This window comes from Cygnus olor, chromosome 3, assembly GCF_009769625.2.
Source record: "Cygnus olor isolate bCygOlo1 chromosome 3, bCygOlo1.pri.v2, whole genome shotgun sequence".
In the NCBI taxonomy this organism is placed as follows: Eukaryota; Metazoa; Chordata; class Aves; order Anseriformes; family Anatidae; genus Cygnus; species Cygnus olor.
In genome coordinates this window covers 111,191,431-111,204,963 of record NC_049171.1, presented here as the reverse complement: position 1 = coordinate 111,204,963, position 13,533 = coordinate 111,191,431, and the positions used below count along the sequence as shown (strand labels likewise).

At 45.0% G+C, this 13,533-nt stretch overlaps 1 protein-coding gene across 6 annotated transcripts in view; it reads right to left on the bottom strand.

Moving 5' to 3' along the window:
* Positions 1 to 13,533, bottom strand: part of MEIS1 (Meis homeobox 1) — a 105,961-nt gene that overhangs the window by 66,291 nt on the left and 26,137 nt on the right. For all 6 annotated transcript variants that reach the window (XM_040553154.1, XM_040553153.1, XM_040553158.1 and 3 more), the window contains exon 7: positions 12,773 to 12,884. In XM_040553154.1, the coding sequence (XP_040409088.1) occupies positions 12,773 to 12,884 (112 nt within the window). The remainder of the gene's footprint in view (positions 1 to 12,772; positions 12,885 to 13,533) is intronic.

The window sequence follows — 13,533 nt, the reverse complement described above, 5'->3', positions numbered from 1 at the left end:
GCCATTCGCTCGCTTGTAATATCTGAAAAGTTCCCAGGTCAATGGGATTACGTTATCTGCCTCCCCTCGCTTTATCTCCTCCCCGCACCCCACAGGTATCCATGTCAAAACGGGACTCTTCGGCGGGGGGTTTCTTTCACCCGGGTCAGCCTCGGGTCAACCTTTTCACCACTTGCTAATGCAAAGCTTCCCCCCAGCTCTAAAATCCCCCGAAACCTGGGGGGCAGGGGCGCACCCGCCCCGCGTGCCTGCCGGCCCCGCAGCCGGCGAGGGCCAACACTGCTCGGTGGGGCTGGGGCAGCCGAATCCTCCCAGTATGGGGACTGGGAGGGGGCTGGCATTTTCAACCAAGCGGAGGCGAAGAAGGAGAATCTCCTACAAGATCAGCTCGGCAGAGACTTTATTCCTGCACTAAACTTGAAGGATGGGAGCCTTTTAACTAGTTAGGAGCGACTTGGACTATATTTTTGCCTACCAGAATGGAGATCAATTTTTATTTAGATTGATTTTAAGATTTACATGCGAGAAATGGATACAATTGGATCAAATATATACTAAAACAAATTGTTGACTCCCATGAAAGCCAATAAAACCAAAACAAATTTCACAGATCTCATCTAGGAGCATCTGAGATTTGTTTTATTTCATTATTTTGTATACGTTTACGAAGCAGAAATTTGCTTAACTCTTTTCCAGTTTTCTTTTACTGAAACAATAAGGCTCTCCACAGAATATTTTGTACTTGAATATTATCACCAGGATGGCATATGGCAAACTAGCAGCAGGCAGTTTATCTTCATCCTCTTTGGAGGCTAAAATTAGCACAATGCTTTTGCAACACTATATGATGTATTCAGACCAGGATGATATACCTAATACACGTCCAGCCTCATCCCTGGCTAACCTCCAGTATTCAAGCAAATTGATTATTAATTTTAATTGAGTATTAATATGGGCAATAGCAAGTTTGCATTTATCAACTTGAGAGGCACTTTTAAGTTTAACGCTGTCGTTTCACCTACGCTAACCGCAACAGTAAATAAAATTAATGCATTAACAACATATGGAATTTCAATTCATTTGTACAAGGTGATTCTAATTTATATTAAAACTTTATATATGGAAAAGCTGTGCTGCAAAACTGCATATTTGTGCATTCTGTGTTTTTCGGTTATAGGATATAATTAATCTTGCTGAAGTGCTGGTACACCCGTGTTATGAATAACACGCTCTTCCTGCTACAGACTGCATTCCTGCAGATTGTTAGCTGTTTACTTTATTGGGATTAAATTAAACCAAGTCACCAACTTTACATTTCCTGACGATGCGGCTACACTGCACTGGAATGAGCTCTCTGCGCTCTCCAGTCTGCTGTTCAACCTGGTAAATTATGGCCACCTCAGGGTTTCTTTTGATGGATTAAATCTGTGGCGAGACACTAATGTTAGCACCATTCACTAACTTGTATTTTGTAACTGTAATGCCAAGAAACTTAGCACGATGCTCTTTCAAAAGGAAATAAGGAAGGTCCTGAAAAAGCCACTGCACTTCACCAGGGAGGTTATTTTACCACCTTTCTTGCCAGGTTCACAGAAAAAAAAATGTCTAATAGTGGGAGGAAGTCACACGCAAGCATGTGTATGAACAAACACACACAAACTATAAATATTTATACGCTGACATTCAAGGATTCTGTGGCTCAGCCTGCTTACCAGCTGACAAGAGAACCCCCTACTTTACCTACAGCCTCTTACAAAAACACAACACGGGACCAATTCTGTCTGATAGTTACACTGAAATTACATTATTATGATTCTTGCTTTTACACAGCTGGTCTCACACAGAATTTGCATGGGTTATGCCAGGCAAATACAGAAAAAAGGAAAATGGGCAGAATCCTGCACCTCTCCTAGGGCATCCTCACTGCTACAACTAGGGAGCATGAGAGAGAATTAAGAGATGCTTTGCTAATGGGAGGAGGAGCGTGGCATGAACATCATGTTTCGAGCACAGTTTGATGCCTCTTTTCCACTGCTTGCAATTTGCTCCCACCTCATCCCCTACTTTTTGGTTTCTCCTTCAGCACTGTGCTGGGCAGGGAGCAGCTCCTCTTGGCAAGGCGATGGGAGCAAGGGAAGGCTCTCCACCCTACTGGCCTTGCTTCCATGACCTTCACCTGCTGACGAGGCAGAGAAGTCATACCTTCTTCTGAACTCCACTGGGACACTACAGACTCCAGAATATTTTTAGCATGCATCCATGTGACACTTATTGCTATTTGCAGAGCTGAGGGAAGATTTAAGGATCAGCTAGGCTGTGTCCACCACCTCCAGCTTCTTCTCGAGGACATAACCGGTACCTCCTAGTAGATCTTCTCCTGCCATTCTGCAACAAAGAATTACAGCCCTGAGACCATACACATTCAGGGCTACAAGAGCCATTTCTCTCCTGTGGCACTGTATTAGCCACAGAAAAACAAAGGACTAAGGAGTAGATGAAAAGGCTGCCCCTGCTACATTTTTAATTGCTTATATGGCTATTTCTTCTTCTTTCCAACACCTCCACGTTACGCTTCTGCGAAAAGCAACCACAAAAAACTGCCTGCAACCTCCACGTGAGGTTTTCACCGCTCACAGACACATGAGGAAGAAAATAAACACACACATATCTCATCCGTGGCTACTAAACACGAGCTACCACCTGGAGATGAGGAAGCTCCCGAGCCACAGCGTGCTGAAGGATGGCAGAGGGCTGCGGGGAAACAGTGCTCGCCCTGATGTGACGCTGCTTTGGTGGCACATCCCAGACCTGGACAGGCTCTCAGTGTCCCTCCCCAGCATGGGGTACAGCCAGCACACCTCCCGAGCCCTGCCAGCTGTGCTTAGCACACCAAACACAGGATGCAGAGGCTCCATGGGGAGATGGGGTCTCTCCTCTGATATTTTGTGTGGCACTGACTGTGGGGTCCCCAGGCCAGCGCAAAATGGTCCCCGATAAATTGTGGTGTGACAGGTGCTGCGGTGAAACGAGAGCCATCCCGATCACCTGGGGAAGGACCCTGTCTCATTCATGAATTCAAAAAAAAAAAAAAAAGAAAGAAAAAAGCCCATGTGCATGAATGTGCTTAGAAAAAAATGATGTCAGCATCTTATAGCGTTGATCCTGTTAATTAATCCCTTAAAGAATGTCCCCTCGCCCACAAACATATAATGTAATGCCGGCTTAATCTTACCTTAAAAAAAAATACAATGCAATAAGATTACTACTCTGACTCTGCTAACTGTTACAGCACTGCTTAATCCTGTATTTCTGTGCTTTAACAAGCTCCTGCAACACGGTACAGAGTTTATCAGAGCAGTTTCTGATACAAGAAGGACTTATGTTTTAAACAATGTAATTCCATGGTCTTTTGTGCTCTTTCCGCGTTATGTTTATACAATGACTTTCATCCCGGAAGATCTCAAAGCCTATTGCCTGCTCCTGTTCCCACTGAAGGCTTCCCTTCAGGTTTCACACTGGAGCAGGATTAGAAATGAAGAAGAAAATAATAATAAAGGGAGTAGGGGGGGGTACAGCAGCAAGATGTGCCAAGGCAGCAGGCTGATCCCTCCTGTCCCACTAACACAGCTGGGTCATGCAACGCCAAGCTGGCCAACTCCTCCCAAAAATCACAAGGGGACACACCTGGGACACTGTCCAAAAAGCATCACCATCCCCTGCTTTCTGTTTCAGTCCCCAGGCTGCCCTCCCACCGGCACAGCCCCACACCGCCAGCAGAGACCCCGCTCCTACCCCGTGCCTGCAGCCACCCATTTCCTGACCTGTGCCGGTTACAGACACATTAAGCTTCCCATGGAACAGGAGGAGAAAGCTCTGCTCCCTCCCTGTAATTATCAAATCAGCCCGAAAATGAGGAAGAATTGAGAATCCTCATTATAGCACGTCATAAAACTCAGAGAGGTCTCGCGCTTGTTTTATGCTGTTTGAGCAGCCTGCCAACAAAACTTTACAAAGAGCACAGGAATTCATGTTTGCTGAGATATTGAAGTCGTAAAAGGGGAAATTTTTATTTTATTTTCCCACAGCCTAAATGAAGGTGAACCAAGTAAATTTGGCAAAGAGCGCGAGTCAGATGCCATTTCCCACAGCAATGTGGTATTTTCCTCTGGGAATAAAACATTTTCCTTAAACTACTGTTTATAACTCTTATCAGTTCAACAGCAATAGAGCCATCAAGTCCAATATCTTGTGGAAAAAAGTCAAGGTCAACAAGTACTTGCATTTTCGTTTATCTTTAGCTGCAATTGCTACTGACATTCAATTGGGTAATAAACATGAGGACTGTCAAATGCTCTCAGCAAACAGGTGATCCAAAAGCTATCACAGAGAAAGAGGCTACTGCCAGGTAATCAAACAATTCTGTTGCAACAATTATGATTTGAGTGCATTCATTTACAAAAGCAATCACCTGTCAAATGTGAATGAATATTGTCAAACCATTCCCACCACCGGGGTAATAAGGGCGAGGAAATACAAACTATGTCTTACTTTCTAGTTCTTACCAACTAAAGCACACCGGCATTAGTGAGACTCATCAAAAATCGAGTAAATAAATAAATAAATAAAATCAGTGGGCATCTTATTTCCCGAATTGAATTAAAAAAAAAAAATAACATAGAAACCAGAGCAGATCAATCTCGTGTTGGTCTCTCACGGCAGCAATTATGGGTGTGTAAAAAAGCTATGCACAAAGCGGGGTTGGACAGAACCGACTGTGCCACGGCAGCTTCCCGAGCCAGCGCTGGCATCTGTGCCATGGTTTTTAATAGCTACAGAAGGACCTATTTTTCCATGAATTTGTCTAATCTCCGTTTGACCCCTGCTGACCTCCACAGCGCACTGTAGTAATAGAGTTTGTCCAATATGTAAAAGGTGAACTATCTTTTTGTTTCTTTTAAAGCCACTAATGCTCTGGAAAGCTTTGGTGAACACACACCCCTCATTCTTGCATTGCAGGATCAGCTCTGGCTTCATCCTCGACGCGTTACTTTAAAGACTACTCTTCCAACCTTAGTCATCTTATTTTCTCCCCCTCCCAGCATTTCACGTGAAAGGTAAAAAAAATGGTTTACACAAAGCAGCCAAAGGCCGCACCCTGTTGCATCACTAATCCAGAAACAATGCCTGGGTATGGGTTTAGAGTCATTGCAATAAAATGTTTCTCAAAAGTGGAGGCCATCTTGGGAACACGACTTTGCTTTCTTAACCTCTGATTTACAGAGGTCAATGACACACACCAGAAAGTCACGTTCTGCCAGCATCGGATGGCAAAAGATTCAACTGATGCCAACAAAATCTGGAGAGGCCAATGGGGACTGGACCAGTCCCCATGGAAAGCGTGGGGGCCATACGGGAACGATGGAAAGCATATAGGCCCTATGGGAAGCTCATTGGCTTCAGGAGCCACCACAACCTGAGGGAGCACACCCAGGATATGTAGGGAAAAAAACACAACAGAATAAAAGCAACACATTTTCTAAATCCAATCATATTAAACTGATCTTCAATACACAAGACTCAAGTATTGCTAAAAAAAAAGGGGTATCTTGGGAACCAAAAACCTATTTCCGCAACCACTTGCAATCAAAATCCTCTCCACTGTCCCATCCAAGAAGGAAAGCAAGATGGTAGGGGACAGCTCAAGATGAGATTTAGCATGTGGTATTTACCACTGCTGTTCCCTGCTGCTTCACCAGAGTTTTGGTGTATTCAAGAAATAAATTCATCTGGAATGCAGTTGGGCCATGCAGCAACACCTCTGGGGCCTGTACAAGCTGATGGGATGTCTGGTTGAGGGTCAGGACCATGTTCTTACATACATGGCTATGTACACATAGACTTGCACATGGCCACATGGATGTTTCATGGGATAGACATTTCTAATTTTAGGTCTCTTGCTCCCCCCCGAAAAAAAAAAAAAGGAAAAAGGACTTCAGCATATGAATACCAATGGGCTGAGAAGTGAGGAATATTTGTATTTCCACAGCCAATTTAAAAGTAAAGGCTTCCCTACGTCCTTCTCCCTCCTCTTGCTCTGCCAAGGAAGGCAATAGCTTCAGCCTGGAGGATCTGCCTCCTCCCGCAATCAGCTCTGCTCCCCTCCTGGCCTGAAGCTTTTCCACTTAGGAAAGGCTGAAAGTCACCTTAAAGTGTGCTGAAACATTTGTGCTGGTTTTGAACTGCTTATTATCTTTGGGGGCTGACCTGAAAAACAAGTTGGTGCTTACATGGAGATATTCACGTTTCCCCTGAAAGGCAAATGGGAGGAAGGGAGGTTTTTACAAAGAAAAGAATTTGTTTATGACTGTGCTACCCATCATTTAGGCAAAACAAACAATATTGGTAAGTATTTGAGTTAGTTTTGCCAAATCTGAACGGCAAACGCCTGTTAATAACAGACGTTCAGAGCTAATGTGAACGATTAAAATAAATCCTGGCACCGGGAACAGATTGATGCTCAAATCACAGCACACGCTTCGAAGCAAGCACTCTCTGCCATGCACCATACTGGAAGTGAAACCTTACCTAGCTGCAGCACAGAGGCTTAACGCTGCCGAAATCCGACTTCAGCAGCTGAATCGGGCTGATGAGACCAAAAAAAAAAAAAAAAAACACAGAAGGAAGAAAAAAACAGTTTCACGCCCTCCGGCTTTAGAGCAGAATGATAAATTGACATCGTGTTGTTATGAGCATAATCCTCAACCACTCAATCACTGTTAAAAAATAAAACATGATTTTGAGGAGATAAAAATAATTAATGCTGGTGCTGCTGAATAATGTGCACCTACACAAACAGCCTCAAACCCGGAGACCCATCGTTCAAGTTCCCTGCTCAAAATTACCAAGCCCGTGCGTGTAAATGTTTTTTTTTTTGTTTTGTTTTGTTTTGTTTTTTTAATCTTGTATCAAATGAAGAGGCACAGGTGCTCACGCTGATCCAAAGCAAAACAAGCACTGCCCACTTGGTGAAAAAGCAGTAGAGGCAAACGGGATGGCAGAGCCTTCGAGAGAAAACTGATACTGCTGCTGCTCCTTTTAAAAACAAGCCTATTAGGCTTAATTCGCGATTCACAATATCTACACCACTGGGAAAAAATACCGGGAACAGTCCCTGTTGACTAATGCCCTGTCTTTTCCAATCGAGGGTCACATCCAGTCTAACCGATCGCATGATAATGGCATCAGAAAAGGTCAATCAAAGACAAGCCGAAGCTTCCACTGCCTGGCTGACCTTCGGAGCTTGTGACAAATTGCTATCAGTCAATGTCAACTAATGACAGCAGCTCTTTGGCTAATCAATTGTTCTAAAAATGATCAAGAAAACTACTCACAGGACAGCTCATTTTCACATCAATGCCTGTGAAGTATGAAAAGCTCATTTTTTGAGTTTTTAATAAGCTCATAAGTAAAGCAGTTACTTGGTAACAGGGGTCACCTTAGTGAAAAGACAGAACCTTTGTCTGCCTTTTACATATTCTTTTATTACCATATTATAGTAAAAATATGCCATGCCATTACTGTGCCAGAGGGCTACATAATAAAGGAGGTAATAGTTCATACATTTTTTGAGATAAATACTTCTGTGTTTTAGGGACCTCTGTTTGGATGTAAATAATTGTCCCTATACTTTCCCCTGTATTTAAATGCAAAGCGAGCACTGCTGGCACACAGGTGACGTGCCCACTTATTATTCATGCAAACTTCGTGTGACAAAGCCGGTAGCGAAAGGCACACTGCAAAACCCAGCAGCGCCGCCAGGAAGTTAGGTCTAACAGCAGCTGTTTTGTTCTTCAAGCCACCCACCTGATGCAAGCACGACTTACTGGGCCTGCTTCTGACAGAGTCTGCGTTCGGTCGGAAAACCGCACGCTCGGAAACCCCCAAAGCACTGCAAAAGCAAACAGGCGTTTCCACGCTGGAAGGATCCTGCACACAAAAGCTAACGTGGGAGCGCACAAATCTCAGGCAGCGAAGCATCCATCGCGGCCCTGCAGGGAGCAGAGCTGGAGATTTGTCCACCCCTCCATGCCACCTGCCTGCACCTCCACCGGCGTCGTCTGCAGCCGCCTGGCAGAGCCTCACAGCCCGGCCACGCTGCAACCCGCAGTCATGCATTAAATATGACCAAAACAACAAACGCTGCCGCACAATGGTCTAAGGCTTGAGAACCTTTATGCTTTGCTTTCCTCCGGTCCATCAAGAGAGTGCGTCAGCCAGCTGGAGCACATCTCCGGGCATCGCCCTACAAGAGGTCTCTGGAGAAGAAGCCACGCGGGTGTGGACACGTCGTTCAAGCCACCCGCGCCGATGGAGCAGGGCACAGCTCTTCATCCTGGTTTACCTCCCCGAGCAGACTCCTGCCACCAGCACCTGTCCCGGTGAAAACCAAGCCCACCTCTCTGAACCACGTGCCCTCAACACATGGGGGGGAAAGGGCTAAACAAGCAACATTCAAACTTTTGTTTTTGTCACTGAAACTGTGAAGTGACAACAGTTTCAGGTTACACCCTAAACCCGGCTCGCCACGGCAGTTTTTCAAATTAAAATATCTTCTGCGGCCTCGGCCCCTTCTTGAGCTGTTCGCGGGCAAGAAATAAAGGAGGCAGGGTGACACTTAAACTAAGCCATAATTGGAAGTATGTGAAAAATGAAGTGTCGGTTCGGTCAATAAAGGGCAAAGGTGAAGGGGAACTGCAGCCCGAATGCGGTGCGAAATGTGCTCATTAAGACGCCCAATCCGAGGGCTCCTGCCCACCTATCCCATTAGTCATCGGCCATCTGACCGCTTCAAATGCCTGCTTCGGCGCTCTTATTACTTTTCTTCCCCATGTAAAAAGGCGAGCGGGTATATAAATCGTTGCTCAGTCATCTGGAACATAATGTGGCCCTTCTCTCCCCCGCCGCCCGGCCCTGCCGCCTGCCTTCGCCGGCTCCAAACAACTGCCTTGAGATTCCCTGCAATAATAAACGGGATTGCCTTTTGCCTATAGGTTGCCCGAAGTCCCACAAAAGGCCTGAAAAACATTGCATCCATTGATACATTTTGATAAAGAAATATCGCCGCTTTACACCCGTGGCTTGAAAGAGCAGCGATGATTGGGGAGGTTAAAAAAATGTTTTGAGCTGGGGCTGAGGCTCGCACAAAAAAATGGAAAAGAAACAATACGCACAAAAAGGAGACACTGGTGGATTTTTGTCTCTCTTTTAAGTGGTGTAGGAGAGCTAAACACAGACATTAAAGAGCCCCACTCTGGATCAGAAGTGACTGTACCAGAGCTTTGTTCAGCATCCTTCTGGCCTGACTTCTTGGAAAAACAAGCAGAATAGATCTGTTAATACAACAAACAGGGCTCTCTAAAAGTCAGAATCGGCAATAAAACAAACCGGTGCTGCATCAACTGACTAGACCTAAGAACTTGCTGCCTTCTTTTTTTTTTTTTAATAGAATTCTGCAGGTTATTTCTCCGCTGGGTAAACTTGGTTCTCTTTGCACCATTTCGAAGCGGACCTCTGCAGGCCCTTCACAATAAGCTCAGAGCAATGGGAAAGCAGCCCTAGAAACTTTTTCATAATATTATTCTGCATTCCTGTACTATAGCTATCTGCCACAATGACACAATACTGGCCCTTTATAAGAGGTTGTGTCAACGTGCTATGCAATAACATGTCCTGCTGTTCAGCGGCACAAGGCTTCAGAACGGCTCCCTGGCAGCTAAATATGGATTTATCCAATAGATTGAAGCAGCTGGGAGTCGTTGCTATCTACTAAGTAAACGCATTTACGCTTTAAAAAAGACTTGAATATGCTCACAGGGAAGGGAGTCTCTCCTGCTTGCGTTGTTCCATGTGTTTTGTACGTGGCCATCAAGAGGTTAAAAATGCACTCTGTGGGGATTAAGAGCAGTGATGTATCAGGTAGAGGAGAAAACCTTCCAGAAAGTCCAAAACCAGACTTTAATACAGTCTGGATTAAGGCTGCGTCCCTTCTCTGATGCCCAGCATGGCCACAACCATTGCTCGCAGCTGGGAAAAAATGGTTTTAAACAACCATCTGTGAAGCCCACCAAAACCCAGGCGAAGTCACCCCCACCTCATGCGTCTCTACAGACAGCAAATGTGTTCTGGGACGATGGCACCAAAAGGAACTTCTGCAAACTCCTAAAACCAGGGCAGCCCACCATGCGCGGCGTGCAGCCACTGCACCTTGGGCTAAATCCGGCGCTCCCCGGAGGGGCCAGATGGGTCCTCAGCCTGGCACTGTCACCCAGCTGCTGTACACCAGCCAGTGCCATGGCACCTGCTGCTTTTCTGCCCCAAAGACCAGCATCTGGCAGAGGCTAATGTGTGCTTTCGGACACCATGTTGCCAAGCCTCCGAAAAAAAAACCTGCAAATCGCGGCATTTTGAATCAAAATGCGGCTAGTGAGGGGCAGGGTATCTGCTGTCATTTCTTCTTTTCCCTTTTGGTCTCTCACGATTATGTTTTTGACTTCTTCCCTGTGCAACACAGCTAAAAACGGTCTTTTTTATAAACAAGGTGTATACAGGGGGCACGGGTGTGCTTAAACAAATGAAATTCCCTCCAAACCTCAGCTTTCAGAGGTCTTAGAGCAAACTGAATGCAAAGTAAGACTCAGCAAGAACACAGCTACTCTTCCCTCATCTCCATTCCTCAAAAAAAAAAAAAAAAAAAAGAAAAAAAGGGGCATTTCCTATGGGTGGCAAGTGGCCAGAAGGGAAGTCCAGAGACAGAGCACCACTGGACAGGGTCTCCTTTCCAAAAGAGAGCCCTAGCTAGCAAATACCCCCTTGTTTACTCTTTCCTAAAGTTTTAATGCAATGAGTCTTCTCCACGAAATACCTCTTACCAAGCCCTAGCAGCAAATCCAGCCTCAATAAAACCTGCCATAGAATTTGGTTTAAAGTTTCAGAAGGGGCTAAAGCATTGCTGACAGCCCTCCCGTGGATATCTGATGGGGCACAAGTGTCTCAAGTCCTCGGTCCCTTCCGAAAACCCTTCCTGTCCAAGTTCACAGCACGCACCTTGCTAGGAGCAAACCATGATGATAGTAAAGCATCAGCTATGCCTGGCACTCCAGACTAATAAAACGCCACATTTAGGAGAAAACAAAGCCTGAAAATCTTAAAAAGTACACGAGGAACTGAGCAGCTCCATTTCCAAAGCGCCCGGGCGGTTCGGGAGCATGCTGCAAAGCCTCCCCACAGCCGTTTGGTGCAGGCACGTACACACATAAACACAGCACATCCGTTGAAAAAAAGAGCAGCCCTGTCCCAGTGCAAAAACTCCATCTGAACACCAACTTTTAGTTCAAAGCACGTTTTTGTAGCAACTTTTTCACCCTTAAAAAACTCGGGGGTTTAAAGTTCACCCCGAAAGTAAGAGGCTCTAATGAACATGCTGACACCACTTCAGCTGCAGCATTGTGAACAGCACCACTAGAATATATATGTATACATACTTGAAAGAAAAAAGGCCCCTTGAATTTATGTTGCATATCATTTTCCAGTAAAAGTCAGAGGTCAGAAGGTTACCAGTTTCTGCCTCAGCTCTGCAACAGTTTACTATTCCAGGCCCCATTTTTACTAGGCTATACTTGCGATGAAGTCAGCAAATTTTCTTTAAACAATAAAGTGTCTCAAATACTTAAAATTCTATAAAGAGATGTTATTCACAATGTAAGGTATGTCCATGCGTATAAAAAATTAAAATATACTGGTTTAGTTTAAAAACTAATCTTGTTAAACGCAGCCTTTGCCGTGCTAATCAGTACTGCTCAACCTTTTTTTGGAAACACAATTCCTTTGTTGTCTAACAGCACTTGAACGAAACACGATCATAAAACCAAATTTAAAAGTATATACCTATTCTGAGTTCAGAGTCAACTTCAATAAAGCACTCCCTTTTATATTCAGATTAAGGATCCTTTTTAAATTTTAATTGCATTAAATTAACGCTAAATCCACTGCAGTTGGTCTCTTCAGAAAAAGTATGAAGCATTTAAACAGCTTCTCAGAAAAAAAGAAAAAAAAGAAAAACCACAGAACTTCAGCTTTTTAAACTTCGGACCTCCTAAGACAGCGCTGATTACTTGCAGTACGCCCCACTTCGGTTGCACCAAACTCATTTCGTACTCATCCTGCTACATTGGTTACTCTGTTTGGCTTGGCACTCAAACAAAACATTTTTGCATCCACGTAAATTGGAACTGAGTAAAAAAAGTAAATAAAAGTACTGCTCAGGATTTTGTAAAATGGGCCAGCTAGCAGCTCTTCTTTATACCCAACAAAGTTTTGATGGCATCTTTGAAATATTAGCATTCATTTCTGCAATCTTAATTATAATTGCTTTTGAAGATTTCATCTCTTAACCCACTTTAATGAAAAAAAAAAAAAACAACACCCTTCTCATCGCTTATTTTTATTAAGCATCCTGGAAATTTGGTACATATGTTGCTCTAACATGTGCCTGCTGGCAGGGTCGAAGACCTAAAGATGCCAATCCTTTTACTAGGAGAAGATGGAAAAAAAAAAAAAAAAAAGGCAAAAAGTGTCAAAAAAGGACCATTTCCCAGCACGAGTCCCCTAGTACCTGAGCACATTTAAAAATCGGAAACAGAGGGACCGGTCCCCGTTGGCTGGGCGCACCGGTAACCTCTCTCCAGCTAAGCAAGCACCAGGGCTCCTTTCCTACCTTGCTCACTGCTGTTGTCCCCGCTGTGCGATGTGTGTCCCCCGCTGGAGGGCCCGGGGGTTCCCCCGGAGCGCGTGGACGCCGTGTCATCGTGGTCTCTGTTCCAGGAGGGCTGCGGGGTGAGAAGAAAAGGGAACAAGGTGAGGTTGGGATGCCGCGCCCCATTGGTACAGCGATACCCACACAGGGCTGGCAAATTCAGCTCCCCAGTTATTTCCTCCTTCAAGGTAATGGAATCGCGGCTCTTCAGCTAAAATAATATCCACTGGAATACGTTCGCCATCTAAATAATCCCATGCTTTATTACCGCAGAAAACAGAAACATTCCTGGAGAGGAGGGCTGCGGGGGGAGAGCCGGGGAGCGAGTCGCTGGCACTTGGTCCCGGCTATATTTTTAGCATCGCCGAACCCTCTGGCACAGCAGCTCCGCAAAATGGGAGCAGTGGTCGAAAGCGGCACGGTTTATATCGGCCTCGGATTCCTCGTGCGAGACGAACGTGGAAGAGCTTAAAGACTTTGCTCACAATTAGGCCTGGGTCCATAATAGCCGGTATGTGTCAGCTGTTTGCCGGATGGTATATGGCAAATGGACCAGGCATGGGGACAAAAAAGAAATGAGAATAACAATGGCTTCACATAGACTGTGTACACTCAGCCCCATGCAGAGCCTCCTTGTACTATTGAACAGAAAACAGATGTTGCTTCTTATCACTGGGTGCATTTGAAAGTAACATTCAGATAGGAAAAATTGGCTGTAAATT